Raw genomic sequence first — 26,860 nt, 5'->3', positions numbered from 1 at the left:
CACCAGAGTTAGGGGCGAGACCACAGAGGTCAGATCCCGCCTCTGCAGACTGAGGGCTTGGGCCAACTCATAGTCTACTCCACACGGAAACAGGTATCAGAGTGGCCCTCTTGTCCCCTCCCCAGAGTCTTCATCAGACAAGAGCTTTCTGGGCCAGAGGGTGGCAGAGCCCTCGAGCTGGGCCTTTGGGCAGGGGCCAGGGGGGAGTGTCTGCTCTTCAGGACCCGCCTCTCTTCAAGGAGGTGCGATAGCTGGGCCTAGTTGGTGGTTCTCTTTCTCCCTGGCTTGGATTCCTTTCAGGGCTGGGAGACCCTCCATGTCCTGCTCAGCCCAATAAAACCCATCCACGACATAGGGAGCCTAGAGGGACCTAGGGAACGTAGATGGAAGCGTAAGTCCTGGCCCTCTGTGAGGTTCCCCCACCCCCTTTCTCCAGGGCTGGCCTTGAACTGGTGGTCTCCACACTGCCCCCACCTGGGTTAATTTTTAACTAAGTACTAGGCACTGGGGGCTCTCTCACTCCTCCCAGATCTCCTGGCCTCATCTCAGAGCCTGGGCAGCAGGGCTGCCAGGGGCATCTGCTCAGTGGCCCCAGGGCCCATCCTGGTGTCCAGTGGGGTTGGCACCAAGCAGGGACAGCTGCGCTGGGCACGACTCTGTCCTGGTTACCTTGCACTGGGGTGCAGATAGGTGAGAGGCCCGTTTGCTGATCCTGTGGGTTTCAGGGGGTCCTTGAATGTCAGGCTCTTCACAGCAGCCCTGCCTCTTGTCCCTGAGATCTCCGCTGCCAGAACCAGGCTCCAGGGGATGGAGACCAGAGGAACAGTTGAGAGTGAGGAGGACCACACCTCTTCCACTTCCTGACATCCTTTGCTCCTTGTCCCATGTCCCCTCTCCCTCCTTCTTCACCTGGCTCGCACCTGCCACACGTCCCACTCAGGCTTAGCTGGCACTCAAAACCCCACTGTCTCTTTTATCCCCCACCCGCAGCCTTGTTTCCAGAGCAGGGCAGCCTGGGCCTTTGCTCAAAGAGCCCACTGGCCTGAGTTCTCTCTCCCCACCCTCTGCAGCTCTGGGGCTTCGGGAGCCTCCGCAGCCCCACTGGCTGGAGACCCCTCTGTGGTTACTCTGTGTGTGGAATCCTGCCAAGGTTACCTGGCTATTCCTCTATCCTTTACCCTCTGCCCAGGCCGCACATTCATTCATTCATCCACTGACTCATTCATTCCCTTCTCAGGAGGTCAGGCCCTGTGCTGGGTGCTGCAAAGGCAGCCATGAGCAAGATGGGCAGCTTCTCTGCACGCAGGAGTCCGTGGACCCCAGAGCTCCTGAGACTGAAAACTGGGCACAAGGTCTGCACCTCCCCTCCCCACCTGTGCAGCCCACCCCCCACCCCGACCCGGCACAGTGCACTGTCAGCAAGTTGGAGGAAACCAGAATGCCATTCGGGGGTGGGGACCGGGCTTGGTGTCCAGAGTGAGGCAGGAAGTGGGGCAGGGTGTCTGGACCAGGGGCAAGAGAGCGCTTGGCGGTATCTCTGCTTAATTCCCTGGGCAAACAGCTGGGAGGGCTGTGGGCATTGGCTGCAGCTTCAAAGGGCCCTGGGGGCCATGGGCGGGGTGGACCGCATACACGCAGCCCGCCTTCCCCAGTTCCGGGAACTCTTGCTTCCCTGTGAGCTGAGTAGGCTGCTTCCTTCCAGGAGGGTAGGTCTGCCCTCCAACCCGGGCTGCCCTCCTGACCTCAGAGCAGGCACAGGCAGGGTGAGGGTCTTGGGAGCTGGGGAGCAGGATATTGAGACCTCCATCCCTGTCACTCCCCTCTTGGTTAATGTGCACACTGCCTCTCCCTACACCCCCGCAGGCTGCTTGGCTTCCAGGGGCCAGTGCCCTCCAGCTGGTCCCTGGCTGCTCCTGAGTCACACAGGGAAAGACCCAGCCCCAGCATGCCCGTTACATGGCTCTGATCTGTCCCTGTCCCACCTGGAGCCACTGAGTGGTACAGACACCTGTGTCCCAGGAGGGTGGTGACCCCCCAGGGCTTTCACGTGCCAGCGCAGTCCCAGCATGGCTGCCCTTACAAAGCCAGCCCCCCTGCTGCCCCAGAGCGCCTGCCCTCCCTCATCACCTGTGTTGTCTCCTCATCATTACACAAGAATGTGTCGGCTGGCGGGACCTGGGGCCACTCCATCCCATTGTTAATGCAGGCCCCTCCCCTCATCTCCACCCCAGACAGGCCCTGGCCTGCCCTCTCCCCCCTGCTGGGAGTCCAAATACACCTGTTTACCTTTGGGCCTCTGCCCAGGATGGAAGTGCACCTGATTCCTGACCACCTCCCACCCACCTGCCCTCACACCCCTCCTCTCCTGCCCCGCCGCGCCACCCCCCCCTCCGCCACCCCCCCCCCCGCCCCCGCGCCCCGCCACCGCTCAGCCTCTTCTTTCTGAAGGCCTCTGTCCCTGTGTGCGTGTGAGGGTGGGGGTGGGGTGGGGAGGGATTCCTCGTCTCAGGCTCAGCTCTGCAGGTGTCTGGCCATCTGCTCCAGGATGGCATGGAATGGGGGGCTGGTGGGAGTCCCAGGTGCAGTCCAGACAGCCCGAGGAGAGTCGCTGGAGCCTGTGGCAGCCTGCCCAGTGGGATAGGACGTGCTCTGAGCTGGGGTGGGGAGGGCCCCCAAGGTCCAAGCTCCTGCCCTCGCCCCTCATCCCACTCCTAGCTGAGGATACGCGGTGGAGGGAGGATGGGGCAAAGGTGGCCTGTTAGGGGGCAGGAGGTTGGCTTTTTCTTTGGGAAGGCTTGTCCCCAACACCCAAGAATGAAATAGTTGAGGGGCTTTTCATCACAAAGGTGGGCATTAAAGGAGATGAGGAACCTGCTCAGGGAGCTTGGGTCGGGGCCCTAGAGCACCCAGCTCACAAGAGATAGGCCCTCAGTGCCCCTCGCCACTCGGGCTGGGGTGCTGGGTGGGGAGGTGCGTCGGTGGGGCCAGCTGTGAAATCCGAATGGGGCCTGAGGTTAGCGGGGTACCAGGTCAGCGTCAACTTCCCGGCTGTGGTGGTAGTGCCGAGGTTAGGGAGGAATTCTCCTTCCAAGGATGCGTGCCCCGAAGTGGTTCGTGCCGATGGGCATCACTGTGTCTGCAACATACCGGCCAGTGCTGTGGAGTGGGTTGTGGTCAGGCTTATACTGACTTATAAATAAGTACGAAGCAACGAACATCCCTCCGAGGCGGGGGTGAGGAGGAGGAGCAGGATTTCCGTCTTCTGGTGCTGCCTGTCCCGGGCCTGGGAAGCCTGTGCTCCAGTGCCCTCTCGACTTTGGTGACATCTGGGGACCCTTAAATGCTGTTGCCTGGGCCCCAACCCCGGACACTCTGGCCATGGGCACAGAGGTTTTCAGGAGCCCCCGGCGATATTCCCTGCAGCCAGGGGTGAGACAAAGGCTCTGCTCCACTCCCTGGGCAGTTCTGCCTGCCCCTGACCTTGCCCTTCTTCTGGGCTGAGGCAGAGGGTGAGGTGGGGGAGAAGGGGGCACGCCCTGCCTGTCCATCCGAGGTGTAACCCCTTTGGTCGGTGGGTGCCAGTGGAGAGGCCCGCCTCATTCCCCCACTGCTGGGGGCCAGTACAGAGTTAGGCTGGTGGGTGGTGGGTGGAGGGAGGGAAGATGTGCTTGGGGCTGAGGGGAGTCTCAGAGAGAAACTATGGGGAGGGGGCAGGCCGGCTTCTGGGCTCAGTAGGGCCCCAGCCCCACCAGTCCCGCAGTGTGTGTGCCCTTCTGAAATATTTGGAATAATTAGCAAGTGAAAGCAGCGAGTTAGCAAGGGGAATGCCAGGCTGGCCGAGAGCCAAGCTCCAGTGCAGGGAAAGAAAGGGGCTGCGGGAGAATGGGGTCGGCGAAGGCCGGGCAGGGCTGTGTGGGACCGTGCCCATCTGTGCCGGTGTGCGTGTGTGCGGGGGGTGCGGTGTACCCCCAGGGGCTGCGTGGGGCGGGGGTCCCAGACAAAGCTGGGGGATGGGATGGAGAGGTGCTCAAACACATGACGTTCTGTGCCTCATTGTCCCCATCAGAGCCCTAGTAGGCTGGCTCCTCCCAGAGCAGACCTGCCAGTACGAGTGGGGAAGTAGGGTCTGGGCCCTTGGATTTCCCTGGTGGCCTTCTTCCTGCTCTGGCCTGTGGCAGGCCTGGGAGGGAAGGCACTGGGCTGAGTGGACACATGCCAGGGTGGGACATGGGGGCCCTGGGGCTGGGGCCTCTGGCCTCACACTGTCCCCTCAAGGAGGGAAACGAAGGAGGGAGGTGCTGGAGGCTGGCCCAGGCCAGGGACAGATCCAGGCAGGCAAGCCCAGGCAGGCCCTCGAGGTGGGGGATGCTCGAGCAGAACCCTGGGCGGGCTAGGCCTTTGTGGGTCCTCAGGGTCAGGGAGGGGGCTGTCTCCCTTCTCACACCCCCCAGGTGGCTGTGGGCGTAGTTCTCCCCACTGCGCAGGTGGGGGCACTGAGGCCCAGGCTGCAGGAGACCTCCTGATGGCTGCCTCTCCCTCCCTCTCTTTCTCCCTGGGGACACAGAGGTCACTAGGAGTTCACCAGGGACACTCTTTAGGCCTTCAGTGGCCCCCCAGCTTCCTCCCAGCCATTCCCCTTGACATCCTCTTCAGTGGCCCCCCCAGCTCCTCCACTCCAAAATTTGCTTTCACCCTTTCCCAAAGAAAGTTGCAAGTAGGTCCAATTTTCAGATTTTTTAAAATTTCATTTTCCAAAAATTTTTATTGTAAATCATTTTCCATTAAAAAGGTTAAACTGCCCCATGGGGCAGGAGGGTGGATTCGGGATGCAGCCTGGGGTGCTCTGGGTGGAGCCAGGCACTCCCTCCCACAGTGCAGGCAGGGGCATGGGGTGATCCCCACCCCTTCTTGGTCCCAGGGGTTCCGGAAGGATGGGCATCCCTCCCTGTTAAAGCTCGGCTATATGCTACACCCACTACGTTAGTCCGTCTGTCCCCTCCCCACTCCGCAGCTTGGCTGCCTCTGCCCCTAACTCCCCCGAACCCCAACTCCTTGCTGCTCTCAGCCTCCAGTTGGGCTCAAAAAGTAGGGATTTCTACCCTCTGCTCTGCCGCCCCACTCAAGATGGGGCCAAGAGAAGACTGCAGACGCCTTAGAAAACCTCCCTGCCTCCTCCGGTACCTGGGCCTCCTTCTGGTCTCCTCTGTTGGCCCCTCCTCTAAGCCCCTGCCCTTTCCTCCCAGCCGCTGCCCGCCCAGGCCCCAGGGAGGCTTTGCCCTGAGAGGCCTCCAGGGGGTTAATTTGCAGTCACCTAATTAGCATTTGTTGTACCTGGGAACTTTCTCTGGATAGAGACCTGGGGAGGAAAGTGGGAGAGGGAGAATCTTTGATGCTGAGGTGCTCAGGGACAGGCCCTGTCCTCTTGCCCCCTGGCCTGGCCAGGGCCCCTCCAGGTCAGGGCTGTCACACCGCAGGGCTCTTCGGCTGGTCCCTGGGGCAGAGAGAGGAGGCTCAATGAGACACTGTGCTCACGCGGGGCTGGGAGGGAAGGCAGCAGTTCTGGTCCTGAGCCCCAGTTCTTAGCCTCCTGGGCTGGAAGCAGAGGGCAGCCTGGGCTGGGGGTGTGTGTGACCTCGTGGGGCCAGCCTCGAGAGACTTGGCCCAGCCCCGGTCTGGGCAGTCGGGTTCCGTGGGCCTGTGTTGGGGTCAGTCTGGGCCCTGTGGGGTCAGTTCCGTGGGCCTGTGTTGGGTGCTGTCCGGAGGTGGGGCGGGGCCTGGCATCTTACAAGAAGGCGCCCACACTGGCCCAGTCCTGCAGGTCAGCAGCAAGGGCGGCATCCCCGGCCTCAAAGAGGGGCTCTGGGGGCAGGCAGCCACTGCCATTCTCGTCCCAGGGGTGCTGCAGGAAGGATGTGGCCAGGAAGGTCTCGTCAAAGTCCAGGCTGTCGGCGGCCTGCTCCACTGAAGGGCCCCAGGTAGCAGGGCAGTTGATGTGGTGGCCGTGGACAGTGAGATCCACGTCCCCGTGTGAGGCAGGGCTCAGCGGTGGGCTCAGCTCCAGGGCCTCTAGAGTGCCCAGCTCCCCGCCCAGAGTGCTGGCATCGAAGACGGCCTCCCAGTCAAAGTTGCCTTTGAGGGGTTCCAGCTCGCCCTGTTCCTCCTGGGTCAGCAGCAGGGTGCTGGGAGGCCGCGGGACCTTGGCCACTCGCTTGGGCAGGGGCTGTTTGCGCTTATGCCCGAGCCTGCCCTCGCCCGCACCCCAGCCCACCTCCCCGGTGGCCTCCTCGAACTCCCGCAGCAGCTGCTGGGCCTCGGTGTTTACGGCCAGCGGCCCAGCCCACGGGGTGGTGCTGGGCTTCTGTGTGGCCTGGCGGGCAAAGGCTGGGTGGATGTGGACTGGGGTCAGCCGCCGCTTCTTGAAGGCCCCGCTCAGCAGGCGCTCAGCGTACTGGGGGTCGATGCGCCAGAAGCCCCCCTTGCCGGGCTCGTCCTTCTCTCGAGGCACTTTGATGAAGCACTTGTTCAGGGACAGGTTGTGGCGGATGGAGTTCTGGGCACAGGGAGAGAAGAGAGACAGAGGACTGGGTGAGTGGGAGGGGAGGGTCAGTGATGTGGCAGCTAGTGCTCCTGCCTGTCCTACCATCCCTTCTCTGATGGGGGGAGGGGGGCAGGCTCTGGGACACCAGCCACCGACACGGGGAGCCAGGAGTGCTGTCGGGGGCTTTTGTTCCCTGTTGCCAGGATATCTGCTTGCTCAGTCATCCAAGTCCTGAGCCACAGGGCAGCTCTCAGGGCCACCCTGTCCTGCCCTCCCTCCCTTACCCCACAGCCTGCAGCCTCTGGCTAAACGCCTCAGCTCCCCCAGGGCCTGGACAGCCATATCCCTCAGCCTGGGCCTGGCTGGCCCTCTCTGTTCGTGAAGTGCATGGGCTGGGGTGGGCGGCACTGGGAGGCCGAGGGTGTGAGGGTGTGAGTGTGCACCTGCACGTGTGCATGCCTGTACAGGGGTGTGTGCAGGGAGTCGAGTAGTGCCATCTGATGACTCCCCTTGGTTGTTGAGCCAGCTGCTGGCCTGGGCTCTGACTGCCCCCCTACCCCCACCCCCAGCTGCCTAGGCTGTTTGGCCTCAGTTGATTATTACCCAGCAAAGGGCATAGTGCTCATTCCTGAGGCCCATTTCCTGCAGCCTGAGCTTCCCGGGCTTAGGGGTGGGTGGGGGGCTCTGCTTTCTCACCAAAGCTACAGATGGCATTGCCCCGGCAAGTGTAGGATAGCTGGGGACTGTCGTGACATGCGGCCTGCTGCCTGTGGGGGCCCCAGGGAAGAGTCTGGGCATCCTCAGGGCCTCTGTGCCCATCTAGCCCCTGATCCTGATGGTAGAGGACTCCCAGGGCAATGTCTGATCACCGCCTTGTTCGTTCCTGGGGAAGTAGTCTTATTCAAATCACGATGGGGAAGGGGCCAGGGGCCTGGGTAGCAGGATGGATGGGTGGGTGGTGCCCCTAGGCAAGGCTGGGATGTTTACGTGGCAGCCTAGCCCCTTGGCTGCTCTGTGCCAGGTTCTGGAGATGTGGAACGTGAAGCCCGAGCTGGAGGCAGAGCCCCTGTGGAAAGCACCTGGCTCAGGTAATTGCCCCCGTGGGAGGTTGACTGAGAAGAGGAAAAAGATTAGAGGCAGAAAACTGGGGAGCGGCTGGAGTGGGGGCTGAGACGACAGCTTTAGGAAGGCCTCATACCCACTCCACGGACACACAGCTGGCCTTCGCACCCCACAGCACCCCCGACCCACCGCTCGCCCTCCGCCAGCCACCTGCAAGCAGGCGAGATGCAGAGCTTGGCAGGGACTGTGCTCCTATTTCCACCTCTGAGTCAGGTCCTGATGAGCTGCCCTTGGGCAGGGCAGTGTCTAGGAATTTTAAGACTTGGGACAAAAATGTGTCCCTCATGTTGCCACCTTTGGGGGAAACCGTGCCCACGGCAAAGTCTGGCCCTACCAAATCTTTGGACTGAGCTCCCTGGATGAGTGACAAGTGCTTGCACCTTGAACCTCAGCATCCCCACCCCTAAAGCCCTCTGAACACCCTTCCTCCTCCCTCTCCAAAGTCAAATGAGGGGCATTTCTGAGCACTGGGCTCCCTGGAGGTCCTTCTTCCATGGCCTTCCTGCCTTGGGGCCCTTGGGTGCACTGCACCTGCCTACTTGACCTGTGGATCTGAGACGTGAAGTGAGTCCAATCCTCGCAAGAGTAGAGAGAGAGGGAGGGAGTTTGGGACAGAACCCACGCCTTTCCTTACCTGCCAGGTGGGATCAGCATGGCGGAAGTAGCAAAAGTTGTCTGTGATCCATTTGTAGATGGCCGACAGGGTGATCTTGGTGGCCTTGCTCGCCTGCATGGCCATGCAGATGAGCGTGGCATAGGAGTAGGGCGGCTTCACGTTCGGGTTGGTGGCGTAGTCCACGTCGTCGGGGGGCGGAGCCTGGAGCCCGGAGGTCGAGCTCCCGGACGTGCAGGATGATGTGGGCTTGCCTGGCGTGTGCGGCTGCCCCAGGCAGGCTGGGTCTGCCGCCAGGGGGGACCCAGGTGCCGCTGAGCCTGGCACCTGGTGGTAGCCATGGGGGTCGGAGCCCCCCGGGGGCAGGGCAGGGGCCTTGGCGTTGAGAATGGAGAATTCCTGCAGCCACTGCAGGCTGGTCAGGCTGTCGTCCAGGGTGTCGGGCTCCTCCAGGCCACCCTCCGGCCCAGCCCCCTCCGCTACCCCTGCTCCGGAGAGGCGTAGCCAGCTCTCGGCCATGTCTGCGCGGACTCTCCGAGGGGGCGGTCAACGTCCACGGCCGAGCCCACGGTGGCCCGCAGTGCTCTCCGCCCACTGACTCCCGCAGCTCCAGCTACACAGCCTTGGGGACGCGCGCTTCCATCCTGCGACCCCGGGTTGTCTCCTACGAATACGAATGGGAGACCTGCGAGGAGCACCGAGGGAGCTGTGCACTCTTCCCTACCTCCGAGGGGAGGGGGTGTGTGGGGGTGGAAGAGGAATTCCTCTAAAATCGTCCCTACAGCTGGAGGATCTTTTAGAGCCCAGGTCTGGGAAACAGAAGCCGGCCTGGAGGCCCGACCCCTGGGTCGCCTCGCTCTTCGTTTCCTTTTCCAGACCGGACCGCAGTATTAGCCAAATCAGGGAAGTCGGTAGGGGCATGCGAGGCTATTCCCTTCTCCCCAAGGGCGGGAAATCAGATACCCCCACCCTGAGACACCTGGGAAAGGGGGGAGGGAGCCTGGGGGGGCAGTACCGGGGTGGGGGTGGGGGACAGGGGAGTTTGTCGGATCTTTGAAGAGGGATATTAGGATGGAAGGTCCCGGGGAAGGAGGGGAACAGGACATATTCTTATGCGGGGCAGGAAGTGAGGTACCCCCAAACTCCAGAGATGTCAGTTCCCGGGCCCACCACTTCCGTCGGGACGGATGGGAGAGTGAGCTGGTACCAACACTCTCCACTCCCGCGGCCGGCAGCCCTCCCAGTACCTTACCTGGCTCAGAGCGCAGTCCGGGCCAAAGGAAGGTTCTGGAAGAAGTTACCCTCACTCCCCGCGGCTCTCTGCCCTCAGCTTGAGGGCCTTGCCAGCACCCCTTGTCGCGCCCCCGCCTGACGGTGCCTCTCTGAGCGCCTGCGGCCCGGGGAACGGCGTTAAGTAGCGGCTCCAAAGGCTTCTCCGGCTGCCATGGCGACGCTCCGCCCCCATAAACAGCTTTTGCTTCTGCTATTGGTCGTCACGTTTCCAAGGTGACCGCGGGCTCTGACCACTCTCTCCGGCAGTAACTCTCCTCGAACTCCCTCTTTTTGCGCCCCTCTCCCGCGCCACCCAGCCCCCTACCCGCCACTGCGGCGGGGCTGCCCGCATTCCCGCCCGAGGGCCGCGCGCAGGGCTCGGAGAAGCGCGCGGCTCGGCGCTCCCGCTGGGGCTCGGCCGCGCAGGAGAGCCGTTCGCCCCCCGGAACCGTCCTCCCACCCTGCCCTCTTCCTGGCTCCGCTGCTCCGAGGCCTCGACGGCTCCTGGGACGCACCCCTGGCCGCGGGCAGTGCTGAGAGCGGGGTTTCATTTTCTCTCCTCTGGGCTGCGAGGGGCGCTTGCTCATGTTCTGCGGCCCGCCCCTCTCTCCCATCCTGGGTGTCTGTCCTGGTGCCCGCGGGCAAGTCTGCCTCTCCGATGCCACCTGCCGCTCAGGTCCGCTGGAATGGTCGTACCGCTCGCAGACCCACCAAGGCGGGTAGGGTAATCCAGTTTCCCGGTAAGCGGTTGCCTCCCTACCCCCGACATTCCAGAGGCTTCTGCGGAAGTGCACTCCCTCCTTTCCAGATAGCTGAGGAGGCAGAGCCATTGAATGAAACTCAGAAAAGCCACGGATTCGCCAAATTCTCCTAGTGGGGTCATTAGCCCCATTCATTTCACCATTTTCAGTGACAGGGACTTAGGGTGGAGGGACAGGACGCGGGGACGGCAGGCCTTCCTCTTTCTGTCCCCTGGCCTCCCTCCCGGTCCCAGCCTTCCTGCTCTTCAATTATTGAAGAGCTGCAGCATTGGCAGTTCTCCGGTTTAAGGGCAACGGTGGGGCCGAGGGCTCCTTACTCAGGCCTCTGCCCAGGAGCTGCAGGGCTGGGCGGGGTAAGCCTGTGCCGGACGGTGGGGGCGGGGGCGCTGGCATCCCAACTCCAGCCCAGGGGCACATCCTCCCCTGCCCCTTGCCCACTCCTCCGCGCCCGCACCATCTGGAGCAGAGGTACGAAGGGCTGTTGGAACAGGGCAGACGGAAGCTTTCACAAACAAGCTGGCTGCGGTCAACAGCCCTCCTTCCCTTGTAAACAGTTTTATTCAGTTTTAAGAATCATGCAGCAATCCGTAAATATTGCATCCTTGATGTTCCCACTGTAGTGTGCCCCCAAGTGTAACTCCAGGGAGGGAGAGGGGCACAACAGTACACATACACACTTGCACACGCCAGGTGTGTAGATCCTAAAGCGAAGTGAGCAACAAGCGTGCCAGGATCGGGTGGACAGGACATGAACTCTCTCCAGGGGAGATGGCCTCAAGAGGCCCCCATAAACCCTGGTGGGATGGAGCTGGGTAGCAGGAGGAGAAGCGGCTTTGTGGGGCGCGTGGAGCCCTCTACCACCCGGAGGCCAGGGGAGAGCTCCAACCTGAGTGTGGCAGGGAGGAGTATCTGGCCTCCAGTTAGTCAGTGCTCCTGTGTGTGAGGAGCCGGGCCACCCACTCTCCTTGGGTCATCTGCTTGCGACGAGACCATGTCCAGATGATGGATGGGGCAGTGGGGCTGGCAGGTGTCCTGATCCCTGGTCTGGCTGACTGAGGACCAGCCTCTTTGGATGGCGTTTTGCTATTTGCCAAAGATCTAGATGAGAATAAAGAAGCGGGGGTGGGGACGGGAGGACAGGAAGGGTCTGAAAAACAAGGACTGAAGGGCCGTTCTGAAACGCAGATGTCTGGGGTATGGAACCGAGGCCTAGAAGAATCTTCCTGGGAGAGGACACAGACCCCCCCAGAAAGGGTGAAGATAATGGCTTCCTCTTAGGGTTCCTGGCCACTGTGGCTACTGTTTACCTGCACCTCCTTCATCTCAGGTGACACCACACCGCGAATACTACCTGCTGGGAGAGGAGGTGGGTCTGTGTATTACTACCCCAGGCTAAGGGAGGCTCCTGTTCCCTGATGTTTCTGGGGCTCAAACTGCAAAGAAATCAGGGAGGGGGGGTTATTGCTCAGGTTTTAAATATGAAAGGGACTGAAAGCACACAGTGGGAGGGGTGGGGAGCTGGCAACTCAAGACAGCAGCTTAGAGTCTGGCTGGGCTCACACCACCTCTCTCAGAACCACGGGGCCCCCCCCTGGACCAGAGCAGAACATGAGCCACAACCACTAGGCAGTGTGAGGGTCCCCCACCCACCTGGCAGAGCAAAGAAGCCACAGAGCAGGTGCAAAGGATCCCCTGGGCCCTGGGCTCTCTGCGAGGTCTTGGAAAGGGCCCCGAGAAACTCTTCTCCAGTGACAATTCCCAATACTAACAAGCCATCAGCACAGGGACAGCCTAGGCTCCATAGTTCAGCCTCACAAACTGTTGGACCCAACTTTGCTTTGCGGCCCGTGCTCCACTGAAAAACCACCTTTCCTGAAAGCCAGTCGACAAAGCATCTCCCCGCGAACTATGAGGGGTCCGTAATGCTGGGGCTCAGGAGAGAGAACACCCAGCAGCATATGGGGCTGTGTGGCCTTGCCGTTGCAGGCTTCTGTTCACATGTGCCGCCTGGGCCGAGGTGGAGTGAGCACCTGACGTGAGCAGCGTCTCTGACTCTCGAATGAGCTTGTGGGAGGCAATACCTCCCCTTCTCTCAGGCTCAGGAACATGGGAAGGTTGGGGGGGTGAATATGGGGAGGGTGGGGAGGCTCCCAGCCCACTGCTGGCCCCAGCTTGGTGCTCTCTACCATTTCCTTTGGGGCTCCGGGGTACCAGTGGCGGGGGGATCCACCCTCCTTGCAGCCTATTTCTTCAACTATTAAACTATTAACAACAAGGGTGGAGATGGGGGCGCCAGGGGTAAGAATGCCACCCAACAGGGCCATTGCACTGAAGCAGCTGCTCGCGCACGCCCGGCACACAGAGGCGGCTGAAACCAGAGGTTCTGAAATGCTGCCTAGGGCGGAGCCCCAGGCCTTCTCGGATGGCCCGATCCTGAGAAACCCTCCTGTGGGTGATACTTAGGGGGTAATCTCCCATTCACGGCCCCCTTCCTAAATAGGCAGACGCACGAGGCACGAGAGACTAGCTCACGTGCCAAAAGAAAGAACCATTTTTCCATCTGTCTTCTCGGTTGCCACCGTCTCTCCTGTCCTTGAGGATCAGGAAACGCCACTGAGAGTGCCATGTGGCTTTCCCTTCTCCCAGGAGTCATCCCCACCGCCCGCCTCCAACAGGAGGGTTCGAGTTGGTTACGATGTCCCAGAAGCCAAAACGTGCCAGACGGATGGCTGTTAAGAAGCCTCGGAGACTCCAAGTCTCCTGGTCCACCGGCAAGGAGAAAGGGATGCTCGGGAAGCCACCCGCCTGTGCGCCTTGGCTCCACCTGAAGATCACGATCCAGGGGGAACTTCTAGACAGTCTCTGCAAAGGGTCTCACGAGCTGCAGTCATCCAGTGGTTACCGGCTGCAGGAGGAAGGAGGCTTCCCGTCCGTCCTGGGAGGGGAGGGATGGCGGTTATGGAAGGACACGAGGCTGGGAGGAGGAGCAGGCTGATCTCGACATCTGGCTTCCACGTGGCTATGAAAGTCTGTGTGTGTCCTGCTGAGGACGCCCAGGGGGCCCTCGGTCCAGTGAGGTCAGGATGGAGCCTGGGGACAGGAGGGAGCTCTGTCTGGTAGCGGGGCGGGGCTCTCAGACGGCCAAGGGACCCCAGACGCAGGGCCTGTTCTCGACGTCTTCCAGGCTGCTGGACGACAGGCGGCGGCGCTGTGTGTCCCGACAATTGACACCGTTGTCATCAGCCTGCCAGGTGCCTGCAGAAGAGAGAGGAAGGTTACGGGAGCCAGACCTCCGGTCAGGTCCAGATGGTGTCTCCAGCGGGGTGGCCCAGGAGCTTGGCATGGAAGCTGGCAGGACGCATGTCACCTGAAACTCCCGTGCTGGCCACAGCAAGAAAGCGCAACGGGAGAAGTGGGCACCGCCAGGTGCGGGGGCTGCGCCAGCCCCACTGGGCTACGAACAGTCACCCACCATGCCCACCGACAGAGGGACGCGCAGGGTGTTTCTTGTTTCACAGACTTGCCCCAGGACCCACTTCTGTGTCTCGTTAGTTCTGAGGTTGGTCTGCGTGTTCCGGTTGGACCGGGGGAAAGCCGCTGGGTCCGGCTGAGCTGTTCCTTGGGGCTGGAAGCCGTGGAGCGGGGGGAGAAGAGTGTGCTCCTTTGGGCCCAGAGACTGCTGTGGAGCCAGGGTGGGGCAGGAAGTGACTGGCCACCCAGCAGGGTGTGGGGGACAGTGCCACGGCTTTGACACTCCATTGTCCCCCATACCTGCTGCTCTTTGTCTCTTTCCAACCCAAGCAGCCCGCTGAGGTTTGCTATCCACTGGTGCCATCACCCTCAGCAGACACTAGCCCAAGAATCTTGGGGCCCCCCAGGAGTCACCTACTAACTTCCTTGCCCTCCCCCAAGTTTGGCCGCCATGCTGGAACCTGTCCTTTCCCTTCCCTTCGTGCTCTGCATCCAGGCCACACTCCCTGGGTTGGTCACTTCCTAAGGTGTCTGATCTGTTGTTGGAACAGCAGGGCTTCACTCCCAGGTGCCAGTTTACTGACTGTATGGGCACAGGCAGGTCACTTTTCCACACTAACTCGCGGACCGCTGGGAGGACTGAATGAAGTCCCCTGGGGGAGAGCTGAGCGGGGCACCCACTGGCAGAAAGCGCTAGCACCCCAGGCTTTGTTCAGGCTGCCCTCATCTCTCTCTCCACCTCCCTTTACTTGCCCTCCCAGCCCACAGCCTGGCTCCATCCACAGGGCCACCCTCTCCATTCTGGAGAGGGGAGGCAGGGCCTCAGCTGCCCGCACGCTCAGGAGGAAGGCCTCCCTCCTCTGGGATCCCCCACACCCTGCCCTGCCAGGTCCCTGCCGGTGGAGGCCCAGGGGCTCTGAGGGCGAGGGCCCCCCCAGCAGCCTACATGGCCACCCCTTCTTCTCACACTGTGCCCTGACCCCCTCCACAAGAGGGGAAGTTTGTCCTGGGCAGGGCTGACAGCTCTGGAGGGTGGGCCTGAGGCTCGCTGCTGCATCTACACTCACAAATGTGTGGGGTCTAATGGCAGAAACACTAGGATTAAGGGTATAAACTGCTTATTTCCCAGAAATGTCCTGGTGGGATTATCCCTCCAAGGCTCTAGTAACAGTCTGAGGAGGGGCCCCCAGGGAAGAGAAGTGAGTAGAACAGGAAATGCTTCTGTATCTCCCACACCCGGCAGGGACTGGGGGACCCCTGGCCCTTGGGGTGCTGAAGTCTGGGGTGTGGTCGGCAGTGCTCTTTTCCTCAGGGATGGCACTCTCAGGGGGACAGGGGGACGAGCAGGCAAGGCTGCCCTTCCCGTTAGGAACCCCACAGTGACATGAGTGGCGTGTTCATTTACACAATTGGGTAGATCTCATACCTATTCCTCAATGTTTATGGGGCAGGACTCCGGAACTGCGGCTGTTCGGTAGGAAAGACCAAAAGCACATGGTGAACAGGAGAGAAGACACACACGCATGCACAAAATAAAACCACACCGCCGGCACCAGCTCACCAAGAGCCCGCGGGCTGACCGGTGGCCTGCCTGGGCGGAGTTCGCACGCGCCCTCGCGGCAGACACCACCATACTAGGATCTGTCACCAGGCTGACACCCCGTTCCTCCTGGGGCAGCCTCAAGTCCCAGCTCCGACGACATCTGTTCTCCCTGGTCCCTGATATCTACGCTCTGTGGTGCCCTTTCCCCTCCAAAGGATGCTGACACACCCTCAGCAAAGCCCGCTCTACGCTTGCTCACCGGGTCGGGCCAGCCTGGCCACAGAAAGGAGACTGGGAGGCGCACAGATCCTGAGCCAGCCCTGCCTTTGGCCAGAAACCAGGGCTGGGAGGCTTAAAACCCTCACAGGGAGATAGATCAAGGTGCTTTCCATTCAATTCCCATTTCAGGGAATCAGAAACGGGAGAGTCAAGAGACCTCTAGAGGTAGATTTTGGGAGCACATTTAGGGCCCTTCTGCGCACCCCTTCCCTGTGGCTAAGCTTAAGGGCTACAGTAATAGTTCAAGAGTCTCGCAGTTTCTCTCCAGGGGAAAGAGAGTCATTCAGATGTTCCCGTATTGCCTCGAAGCGTGCACTTCCCCGGACATCTCAGTCCGGCCGCTCGCTCCCCTGGAATTTCAGGAATCCGTAAGTACTTTCAGATTTCACTAGATACGCCCATTGTGCTCCATGCAGCCATTTAAAACTGTATTTGTATTGCCACTACTCAACCCAAGTTATCTTTGCTCTTTTCCATCAGCACCCTCCCCAGAGGCTTTTCACAGAATTGCCACTGGTCCCCAGACCCGTCTCGGGTGACAGTCATTCAGAAACCACGACTGCTTAGTATGGTCCACAAATCCCGATCCGCTCTCTGCCTACTTTGCTTGGATTCTTTCCTTTGCGAACCTTTCAAAGCCGTCTCAGAACACACCCCCACCCCCTTGGTTTGGGGGCCCAAGAACAACCAGAAACTTCTTAGGGGAAGACACAGGTGGCCTCCCAGTGTCACTATGACAAAAGTGGTAACAATGGGGACCTGCGTGGTCCTTGCCACTCATGGGCTGGGCCTCGGCCTGGGTTCCCCCCCACCTCCCTGCCACCCTGTGAGCATGGGGAGAGAGATGCAGACAGGAGACCTGACAGTCCCCAGGCTCTGCCTCTCGCTGGCTGTCTATCCTCCTTGGTCAAGCAGAGACCAAGGGCTGGGGATGTTGTCCTGAGCCCAGCTGGCCGGAGTATATCGAAGGCATGGGATGGAAGTTCGACCTCACAGCTGAGGGAGAAGAGGCCTACTCCTTCCACAAGACCTACCAAAGTGGGTACGCCTGTCACTAGCTCAGCAGATGCTTCCAGAGAGTTCCCCAGCACACCGCCACCAGCATGATGCTAACACAGAACCAGAAAACATTCTACCTCGAGAGCAGATAGGCTTTCCGTCTTCCAAAGGAGCCCTGGAGACCTCCGGTGAGGGGACAATGGGACACTTCAAGTGCTTACACCCGCACCCCTCTCCCGACAGTTGTCACAGGCGCTTGGTTCAGGTCTGGCCTGTACTGTGAACCCAGCTTCATCTCAGGACCGCTGGCTCCCTTCCAAGATCAGCAGGAGGAACCCCAGGGGTTCCTCGTGCCTTCCGGGTCTCACGCCCCTCCCGCATCCCCACAGAGTGGAGGATGTACCAACAAGCGGGCTGACAGGAGGGAGTGAGGAAGAGTAGGAAGCAGAAGGAATAAGCTCAAATTTCCACCAGGCTGGTGGGCTAACACAATTTCCCGCTGCCAGAAAACGGGGGTGGTGGGGAGCCCCTGAGGGAGGCAGGAACCTTGGTTCTCTCCTGGAGCCTAGTGAGCAGATGTAGGTGCGGCTGCCATAGGTGCGGGGCGGAGACGTCCCCTTTGGCCGAAAACCAGTCCCTCCCTTCACCCCTGCACAGAAGCACCCTGTTCTTCAGGAACGGGGATTAATGTGTCCTCACACATTCTATTTTCTCAGAAAGTCCTAGTGACCAGAGCATGGGCCCTTGGCGGTTAGGAATGGGACCCTAAGCGAGAGCTTCTCGGGGGCGCGCAGGCCCAGCAAGCGTGGGCGTGGGCGCAGCGCAGCCTGGCGGGCAGTGTGGGCACAGAGCGAACATGAACTTTTGGACAGAGTCCAGGTAACGGAAATGAGTTGAAAAATGAACAAACCAGACAGACAGATTTACGCTTGGCACACAGAAGTGAAAAACGAACGGACAGACAGCAGCGAGGTGGGGAGCAGGAGGCAAGAAGGGCAGTCCAGACCTGACCGGGTCAGCGCCAAGCGGAAGTGACCCGCGAGCCCTCTGAACGGCTGGAGGAAGCGTCTCCGGGAGGCCCGGCCCGGCCGCAGCCTCCACGGCCGGGCACGGAGGACCCGGGTCTTTCACGGGCGGATGGAGCGTGGCAACGCAGGAGGCTGTGTGGCCGCTGCCACTTCGCTGAACGAGTAAAGCACTGGACCCCTGATGGGACGGGGCTGCTCTGAGGCTGACACAGGTCTGTGTGTCGGGGGTGCCAGGGAGGTTACAAGCACGTGTGAAGGACAATGTCTGCCAGAAGACTGGGAGGGCAAGCTGGACTGCACCCACTTGGGTAGGACTAGGCTTTGGAGCGGTGGCTCAAGGGGCCTGGGGTGGGCACGCCAGTCGGAGGCGGCCAGTGCTCCACATGGGGTCAGCAACACGCCTCTTTTGTAGGAAGTCAGCCCAGATGCGCTGTAGTGTTGTGGGAAGGAATCAGGGGCACATTGACAGCCCTGGTGACATCTAAAGTGAGGGTTCCAGGGAGCTAGGTCACCCTCGACCCCTGACCTGACCCCTCCTTTGGGTTCCAGGGCTAACGAGTACAAGGCAACTGGTAACCCGCAGGCAGCTGTCTCGCTGACGCTCTGAAACGCAGTCCCTGTAGGGGCTGCAGGGGCCCTTTCCATGCAGGAGAGCTGTGTCTGCCTCGAACTTCCTGCCGATGAGGACGCGACCAGCCACCCGCCATGGGATCGCCAAGATCACGATGGAGGGGGCTGGCCAGGCCTGGTGGGAAGGACGGGAAGAGCTCTCCCTTCTTCCTGTCCCAACACTCGAGCCCAGGGCCCAGAGCTGAGGCCTGTCCCAAGGCCTCCTCACTTTCTTTGGGCAAAGGGCTTCCGGCATCTCAGCACAGCCCGGGGCTCCTGCAGGAGCTGCGGGGCGGGAGACAAGTGTCCCAGGGTGAGAGCAGGGGAGCAAGCAGGGGAGCGTCTCCCGCAAAGTTCATGTTCAGCAGACTGCCACTCACCAGGTAAGCAGACCTCAGAGCACAGCTTATTGTCCAGTGCTTTCACGCTTGCGATGTCAAAGTCATTGTTATTGTCACACTCCATACCTAGAAATGCGCATGTCCTCTGGCCTGTAACGGAGTTAATGCAGTTAGACAGGGGCTGGCTGGATTTTTCTCTGCTTTGCTGTCCTTAAAATAAAAGTCTTAAGGATGGAGACAAAAAAAATAAAAATCATATGTTTAAAAAAAAGACAATAATTAAGTGGGTAAAGAGTGGACAATAATAGGAATCAAACTGGGTGGGCAGGTACGTGTCCTCGAGCTCTCCGCTGTTTCCCTAATTGGCCCCCTTCCAGCTGCCGATCCACAGCAGGTGAGACCACTGGGGAGGGCTGCTGGCTGGGTTGCAGGCTCCCCCGGGAACAGGACCCATGCGGGGCTCTGCCAGAGGTGGGGACCAGCTGGGGGACCTGCTGGCGAAGCCACCCTGCCCCTGCCTGTGTCTGTGGGTGCTGTGGGGTGTGCTTATCGCCAGAAGGCTCTGCAAATGCTAAACACTAGAACCACCACGGAAGGTCTTAGGGCCCATAATTTTGCGTATCAAGCCAGAGTTACCATGTTCACAAAATCAGGATTTATTTGCTTTGGAGAATTACGGAATTTGTTATGTCGAATATATTTTAAGGAACTGACCTGAACCCTACAGACATATGAGAGGGGAAGGGGAAACTTTTAGAAGTTACTTTTTTTAAGTTCCTCCTTTTTTCTCTTGGTGAACGGGAGGGGAAGGACCATAAACCCACTGTGCGGGCTGTGGAAAGTCGGGTGGGGACACCGGCGGCCCTGCACCTGTCGGGAGCGAACACTATGGGGAGCCTCGAGCACTGAGGGAGGGAGGAGAGGGAGCACCGAGAACATCACTCTGGTCGATGAGGCGCCCAATGCCATCTGGGGCTGGCGTGCAAACATGTGGCGGAGGCTCAGCCGTGGCGGCCATGCCCTCCTTCAGGGCGACTTGGCCGGGCGAGAGTGGCCAAGTCCGCATGCACACCCCTGAACTCCCAAGCAATGGCCAGCGCTAAAGCAGAAGCAACTAGGATGACATCTGCGCCCCGGAGGGCATCCGGGTCTGCTTTGGAGGTGCCTTTCTGCAGGAGGCGCCTCAGAGCAGCGGAGGGAGGGGCGCTGGTTCCTGGAACCCCTCGAAGTCCATCTCCAGGTGGGACATTCCCAGCCCACCCCCTCCTTCCTACTCCCTTGCTCTGGAGATCACCCCTCCCCTTCCAGCTGTATGAGAAACAACATTCTTCCAACGGAAGCGCTGAGTCCTGAATTAGCACGAGGAAATCACTGAAACAGTCACAGGACACTGGTCCCTGCCGTGCCTTCCCTGCACCGCTGGCTCCTAAGGTCCCCGTTATGGAACGTCAGCCACTGTCTTGGCTAAAGCAGAACCAAACCGGCAGCCTAGCAGTCCTTCCTCTGCCGCTCAACTTGGGGGCTGGGAGAGCAGCTCTGGGGGCCTGGGTTGAACAGCCTCCAAGGGCAGGAGGGCCACGGGAGCTGCCCAAGAAGCTTCAGGGCCTGTCTGATGTAAACGGAGAACTGCAGTGTCGCCCACAGCACCCTCCTCTGGGTGGCCTTGGCTCAGAGCCCAGAATGAGCTGGGAGGCCGCTGGCATCCTCAGGCACCCTGTGGGCTGGGCCACTCCATCAGGAAGATGACCCTTGCCCAACGGCACACCACAGAGAAGTGCCACTCACTGGTGCCAGTGCCCCCTGCGAGACCCTTGAAAGAACACCCAGGAAAGAGTGTAACAAGAGGGAGCAAAAGACCAGGTCTTTTACCATCTTCTTGTGTGGGGGATCCATCGTCTTCCTCCATAACGTCGTTCCCCTGCAATGGAAGGAAGGCACAGTGAGTTTCCTGAGCTGGTGAGGGACGACAGTGCCCATGAGCCCCACGGAGGCTGGGGTGCGACCACCCACACAGTCGAAGGCCCACCGGGCACTGCAGTGGGCCATCTGCACAAACGCTCCGGAGGGCAGGCCGAGAGCACCGCAGGCCCTGGAACAGTGCGGTGTGCACTGCGCCGGTCACTACCCAGCTGCAGGAGCATTTTTCCCAGGCTGTTGAGATCTTGCTTCCAGGTGTACCCTCTGTTTGGCCCAAATAAATTGTTATAAAAATTAAAAAATGGAAAGGCCCAACTGTATATTTATGGGCTGAAGACTGAACGAGCTGCTGGGGTTTAACTCCAGGGCTGCTGGGCAGAGAGGCAGGCCCAGCCCGGGGAGGCCTGGCAGGCTGCGGGGCCCACGTCTGAGGCGCAGTAAGCAGGCCTGCCAGGAATGTCAGCAACAGCCTGGGTCGTGGTTTTGCACGTCCTGTTTTCTCAGATGGCAATGAAAGGCCAGTGAAAAAGCAGACAGGAGATCTGAAAACTTTCTGAAATCCCTGAGGGCTGTGAGCCCTACCCAGACACTCCTTTGAGAACATGTGGCTCTCGACACAGTTCTAGAGGAAAAAAAGAAAAAGTTCTAGAGCTTTCCCCGTGATCCGGGCAGTTCACGACCCTCCACACACCTCGATCAAGGCACTTCCCAGCTGAATTGTGACGTGTCTCCCCCCGCATTGGTACAGAGGGTGGGGGGCAAGCAGAAACCAGGTTGCTCGGGCCTTTGCTGGCCCCAGTGCCAGGAAGCGCCCTTGACAGAGCCGTCCTGTGTAAATAGTCACTGAGTGACGAAGGACAAACCCAGTTGTGAGGCCCAGGGTCTGGCGGGGAAGAGTGCTCCTCACCCAACTCCTTCCAGGCCTGTTAACTGAGACCAGTGCCCCTTGCTGGCCGGACGTGCCAATGCCGGAGCCTGTGGCTGCCCTCGTCCCCTGCACCGCCCACCCCCCATCCAAATGCCACTGCGACAGCGCCATCCTGTCTGCCTCCCCAGCCAGCGCTTCGTCCCTGGGGGTGTTACCTCTGCATCCTGCTCTTCAGCGAGGCCAACGAAGTTGCTGTCTGCAGACGCCGCCGGCAGCACCTGTGAAGGCGAAGGAGTGACAAGAGTGACGACACAGATGCCCAGCTGGCCGGGCAGCAAACTCAGCCCCGCCTCCAGCCAGAGGTGGGTCTGAGGGGGAGCCTCGGGTCCTACTCCCCTCGTTCCCATGGCTCCCCTTCCAAGCATCCACAGGGGTCCCGGGCAGACACTGCAGCGAGCCACCTGGGATCCCCCCACCCCACACCGCACAGGGCAGCCCTGCGCCCCTCCTTACCTCTCCTTCCTCTGAGGCGGCCCTGCTGTCGCCCAGCGGGGAAGGGAAAGCCTCTCCCTCGTCCTCGGTGCCGGTGCCAGGGGCCATGTAGGAGCCGGACATGGAGGAGACAGTGTCGGTGCTGATCTGGGAGTGCCGGCTCTGGGAGGACACCATGGACATGACCGACTGGGCCAGACTGCTGCTGGCAGGGTCTTTGGAGACAGGAGGTGGAGGGAGGAGATGGAGGTCAGGCACGGGTTCTGAGAGCCGAGTGAGGCGCGTGCTCGCTCCCTGCACCACACAGCGAGGGCCCCGGTGGCCCGGCCTCGCCCTCACCTAAAAGGGTTTTAGATTTAAGGTTTTCCACGGTTCTGCTCCTTCTCATTGGGAGCGCAGAACTCCACCTTGGGGACCAGGGGTTGGCAGGACTGGGAGTGAGACAGCTGCTTGCACCCATTCCCCCCCACCCTCAGCGGCAAGACCACCTCCATCCCAGGAGAGGGAACTCCCTCCCCTCTATGCGGGGCCTGGCTTAGGTGTCGGCTGGATGCCCCCGGGTCTGTCCAGGCCTGTCTCGGGGAACTGGGCTGAGGGGAGAACGTGAGGTCCCTCCCTGCTCCCTGGTGTACCTTCTGGGGAGGAAATGGTGGAAGACAGAGGTGTCCCTGTGCAAGACGACTGGTCGATGCCTCCTGATGAGGACAAGGTCAGGTTCTCACTGTCCGGAGTGACACCACACTCCTGGGGGGAGGAAGGAGGGCAAGGTCAGACGCACTGGAGGACGGGGAAGGGCAGGGAGTGTGGGGAGAGGGGAGGAGAAGGACAGGGGCCCTGGGAGGCACTGAGGTCCCCACTGCCACCACCTGAGTGACAGGCAGAGGCAGGTGGTTTCTCTTTCGTCCCCACTGCTCTCCAGGCCTGGCCTGCACGGCTGTCTCCAGGGGGAGGTGCCGCCTTCAGCCGGCACAGCCGGCCCAGGCACAGCGTCTGCTGGGGCTGCACAAAGGCAGCAGCTCAGGTGACACAGGTCACCCAGCAGCTGTGACATGGGAACAGCCCAGGTCTCCCTGGGGTTACAAACGGCTTTTATTCTGAAGGAAAAGAATACGAAGCGGCAGAGACCGCCCTGCGCTGGGTGCCCCCACATGGAAGCTGGGTCAGTTCCAGCTGGTGCGGACGGGGGTGGGGACACACCCACACCCACACAGCACTGCCCTTCCCCCAACCCCCCCTATCAGCCACCCGAACAGGCGACCTCACCCCACCTGGGCAGGTGCCCAGTCTTCTGGGTTCCATCTCCACAACCCATTCCTTTTTGACCTCCGACCCTGCCGTGCCCCCTGCCTGGCTCCTGGAGCACCTCCTGGCTCAGCCGGCCGCCCCTCCCCCACCGCCATCTCCATACCGCCCACAGCCGGGCCTTCAGGACAGGAAGCTCTCCCAGAACCACTGACCTACCCACTCAGCCTGCACTCCCCTCCTCCCGCCCCCAAGGTCTGGCTCGCCCCTGTCTTCTTTCTAAAATTGTTGAGACTTGGCTCCGCGTGGGTCCTCCCTCGCACCTTTTCCTGGTTTCCTCCACTTGACCTCTGCCACTGCACTGTCTGGCCCCCATTTTGGGCACACTAGTTTCCTAGAGTTCATTCATTCATTCAACAAACACTTAACTGGGCAACAGCTATGTGTCAGGCACGGTGCTGTCATCTGTGTGCTCAGCCTGTCCCTGCTAGACTTGGGGTCCCTCAGGGCGGACCCTCTCTGTCACCCGTGCTTGCTCCAAGGCCCCGAGCTCCCTGCCTGCTGGCACCAGCTGTAACAACCCTGTGTTAACTGAAGTCTTTGAGGGGAGCGCCTGCCCTCCACCCTCCACCGCATGGCCTCCCAAGGCCCTCCCACTTGTGGGGCCTGGGCTCCCAGCCCCTGCCCCTGGCGTCTGCAGAGCTTGCTCTCATGCTATCTTTGGTCTCACTCACAGGCTGCTCCTTCAGGACAGCCACCCCACCTCTCGGCTCTACACCCCCTTTCTCCCCTATCCGTCCAGCGACCCACAGTGCCCCCAACACGCGTTTTACTTACTGCCTTTTGTCTCCCCACCCTGCCCCTGACCCATGATCAGGAACATAAGCACTGAGCCCTTGCTAGTGTGGCTCAGTGGACTGAGCGCCAGCCTGTGAACTCCAGTCAGGGCACATGCCTGGGTTGCAGCCAGGTGTCCAGTGGGGGGGTGTGCGAGAGGCAAGCACACATCGACATTTCTCTCCCTCTCTTCCTCCCTCCCTCCCCCTCCCTCTAAAAATGAATTTAAAATCTTTAAAAAATAAAGAAAGAACATAAGCACTGCAGGCAGGGGCTTTTGCCACCTCCCCTCTGCCACAGCCCGTGGAGCGGTCACAGGTGGGGGACACAGGCCCCATGGTGAGTGAGCAAGCGAGTGGAACAAAACCTCTGCTGCCGGCTTCAGAGGGCTCGCTGGGGAAGTGAGCACTGGAGCCCGACACCCAAGCCAGGGAGGGCCATGTGGTCACCTCTTCAAGCTGCTGAGCCGATGGCCTCTGAGACAGGTGCGTCTCCGATTCGCTGCAGGAACGCTCGTCCTCCTCTTCCCGCAGCACGGAGGAATTCTGGGAGATGGACCTGCAGAAGCCCGAGGGGCCAGCAGTGAGCCCACAGCCCCTGAAGAACAACGCCAGGAGAGGAGGGCCTCGAGGGAGCAGGGAGGAGCGGGAGCTGGGCAGGGACCAAGACTGGGGTGTGGGGGTGCGCAGAAGACCTGCATTTTCTCTTCAGCTCCTTCCGTAACTTGTGTCTGAACTTGGGAAAAATCACTGACTGTTTCAGTGCCTTAATATATTCATCTATAAAATGCCTTCCTTTATCACGACCTGTGCCTAGCTGGACTTAATGCTTTAAAGAGACAGATCACAAGGTTGCTTTAGTCTTCAGACTGAAGGGTGCTCCCTACCTCCCCCCAACGGACAGAATGCGTAACACACCTGTCCATCTGGATCCCCCCAAATGCCCGTGTGCATCTAATTTTCCTCTCCTGAGAGACGGGACCAGCTTCCCCCAGGAGCTGGCCCCAGGTTGTCAGTGAAATCAGACGCTCTGGGAACAGCCCAGAGGGCCCCCTGCCCTGACCCCCAGGACGGGGAGGCCAGCACCAAGGGATGCCGGGAAGCCCCTGCCGAGGACCCCAGGCCGACACTGCTGGGTGGCGGCCACTCACTTGGAGAGACTCCTTTTGAGCTTCAGCCCTTGGCTGCTGCAGTCGGACAGGTGGTCAAGAGGGGAGAGCGTCCGGACAGGGGGCAGGTGGCCTTCGCTGCCGTAGGCGGGCAGCATTCCCGACAGGTGGCCGTCTGCCAGCACGTGGAGGGGAGGGATCGCTGGGGAGGGCGTGAGGGGCCCGTTGAGGGCCTCTAGAAGAGATACCACTTCATAACCTGGCGGAATGTTCTCTGAGGACTGGGGGAAGCAGACAGGTTGAAAAGTTAGTGAAATGTTCTTCCTTTGACGGAATGATGCATTTCTTACTCTGCACTGGAAAAATGTCTTTTTTTTTTTACATCTGGTCTGGGGCTCTGTCAGAAGCTTCTATACCAGAGGCCAGAGAAAGCTAACATGCCAAAGGACCCCATAGTCCTAGCTTCTGCTTATACACGAACTTCTTCTGAATGTTCGGGTTTTTTAAAAATCATAATAGAAATATACAAGAAACATTTGTTACAAGAAATTTGGAAAAACTACATAAAAGTAGAAAGGAGGGGGGAACCCATCAATAATCAAATCACCCGCCCTGGCTGGTGTAGCTCAGCGGATTGAGCGCGGGCCTGCGAACCAAAGGGTCGCAGGATACTTCTCTCCTCTCCTTTCCTTCCCCTCTAAAGATAAATAAATAAAATCTTCAAAAAAAATAATCAAATCACCCAAAAGAATAACCTTATTCTCATCCTGTGTATTTTCCCTGGCTTTCCTCTCTACTGTTCACACAGTTATAGCCCATCTATCGGTAACAGTCTTATAACCTGCCTGTTTCCCCAAACAGAAACATTTTCCCTCACACACGTCCCCTTTTCAAAGACACCGAGAGTCCCTAACGGTCCCGCCGGTGCTGGGATTCAGTAGTGTCTGACATTTCTGACTAAACAATCTGAGGGAAGTCCTGGTGCATAAATCTTTTTTTTTTCAGATTATTTTCTTGGTATTAAATTCGTGGACCTTAAGAGTACCGGGTATAAATGTGTATAAGGCTCTTGGTATATACAAGTGTTTTGTTTTTTTCCCAATGATCTTTCTAGATACACTCCTAATAGCAGAACGAAAAACCTTAAAAAGGTTTTCGAATTTGAAAGGTAAGAAATGGTATCTCATCTTAATTTGCATAGTGCTGATTTTTAACGGTGTTGACTTAAAAAGCGAGGGTGAACCCGCTGTTTCTTTTTCTGAGAATTTTCTTTGATCCTTGACCTACTACCCATATTCATATGAGTCTATTCACTCGACCTGCAGCGAAGCTCTGAGCCTTCGCTCTGATGAAAATGTCGTGAATACATTTTTTTTCTTTAAATGGTTGGTTGTTTGCCTTTTAGCTTTGGTCGTCTCTTACACCTCTGAAGCTTTAAAATTTGTATGTGTAAAAATCTGCAGTCTTTTTTTTTTCTTTTAAGCTTAGGGAGCCTCTCCCACCCGAAGTCCACCAAAGAGTCACTGATAATTTATTCCAGGTTTTTAATGTTTTGCTTGGTTGCTTTGTTTATAATATAGTTCCCTCGTTACTCCACATGGAACTGGTTATCTGGTAAGGAGCGAAGCGCTAAACGGATTTTTCCTCCCCACATAGCTAACGAACTACGCCGATGTCACTTCCTGGACGATAAGTCTCTTCCACTGGTGTGTAATGTAAAGCAAGTTGGTATCTGCCAGGCTGTACCCACCGGCTCGGGGCCTTCACTCCACTATCCTGCCCTCACTCGGGGGCCAGGAGAAGGGTTTCAGCTGCTTGGC

General features: G+C 59.6%; 2 protein-coding genes across 5 annotated transcripts in view; both read right to left on the bottom strand.

Moving 5' to 3' along the window:
* Window positions 1-4,746: 4,746 nt before the first annotated feature.
* FOXJ1 (forkhead box J1) lies at window positions 4,747-9,725 on the bottom strand. Of its 2 annotated transcripts, none has more exons than XM_037065152.1 (3): window positions 9,526-9,725; window positions 8,295-8,958; window positions 4,747-6,550 (listed from the first exon to the last, which is right to left on the bottom strand). In XM_037065152.1, the coding sequence occupies exons 2-3, from the start codon at window positions 8,790-8,792 to the stop codon at window positions 5,783-5,785; spliced, it is 1,266 nt and encodes a 421-aa protein (XP_036921047.1). In that variant the 5' UTR covers window positions 8,793-8,958; window positions 9,526-9,725; the 3' UTR covers window positions 4,747-5,782. The 2 variants fall into 2 exon arrangements, with proteins under 2 accessions (XP_036921047.1, XP_036921059.1); XM_037065164.1 differs by having other exon boundaries at window positions 8,295-8,937.
* A 1,114-nt stretch (window positions 9,726-10,839) lies between these two features.
* RNF157 (ring finger protein 157) overlaps window positions 10,840-26,860 on the bottom strand; it is a 64,808-nt gene continuing 48,787 nt past the window's right edge. The window contains exons 12-20 of one of the 3 annotated variants that reach the window (XM_037065136.1): window positions 25,083-25,321; window positions 24,382-24,490; window positions 22,486-22,597; window positions 21,875-22,068; window positions 21,577-21,639; window positions 20,446-20,494; window positions 18,616-18,726; window positions 15,204-15,244; window positions 13,475-13,561 (exon numbers count right to left, since the gene is read on the bottom strand). In XM_037065136.1, the coding sequence (XP_036921031.1) occupies window positions 15,204-15,244; window positions 18,616-18,726; window positions 20,446-20,494; window positions 21,577-21,639; window positions 21,875-22,068; window positions 22,486-22,597; window positions 24,382-24,490; window positions 25,083-25,321 (918 nt within the window). In that variant the 3' untranslated portion in view covers window positions 13,475-13,561. Of the gene's footprint in view, window positions 13,562-15,203; window positions 15,245-18,615; window positions 18,727-20,445; window positions 20,495-21,576; window positions 21,640-21,874; window positions 22,069-22,485; window positions 22,598-24,381; window positions 24,491-25,082; window positions 25,322-26,860 lie in introns of those variants that run through there. The other 2 variants (XM_037065126.1, XR_005069265.1) reach the window with 2 other exon arrangements.

This window comes from Sturnira hondurensis, unplaced genomic scaffold (assembly GCF_014824575.4).
Source record: "Sturnira hondurensis isolate 20B ecotype Veracruz unplaced genomic scaffold, ASM1482457v3 Scaffold0001221, whole genome shotgun sequence".
Classification (NCBI taxonomy): Eukaryota; Metazoa; Chordata; class Mammalia; order Chiroptera; family Phyllostomidae; genus Sturnira; species Sturnira hondurensis.
The sequence above is the reverse complement of the archived record's forward strand: the minus strand, read 5'-3'. Positions and strand labels throughout refer to the sequence as shown.

Bases quoted from the DNA above. Each gene is read 5' to 3' on its own strand.
- FOXJ1 (XM_037065152.1), bottom strand. From the start codon at position 8,792: ATGGCCGAGAGCTGGCTACGCCTCTCCGGAGCAGGGGTAGCGGAGGGG. The intron at 6,551-8,294 runs GTAAGGAAAGGC...CCCTGTGCCCAG, and splicing joins ATGCTGATCCCACCTGGCAG to AACTCCATCCGCCACAACCT.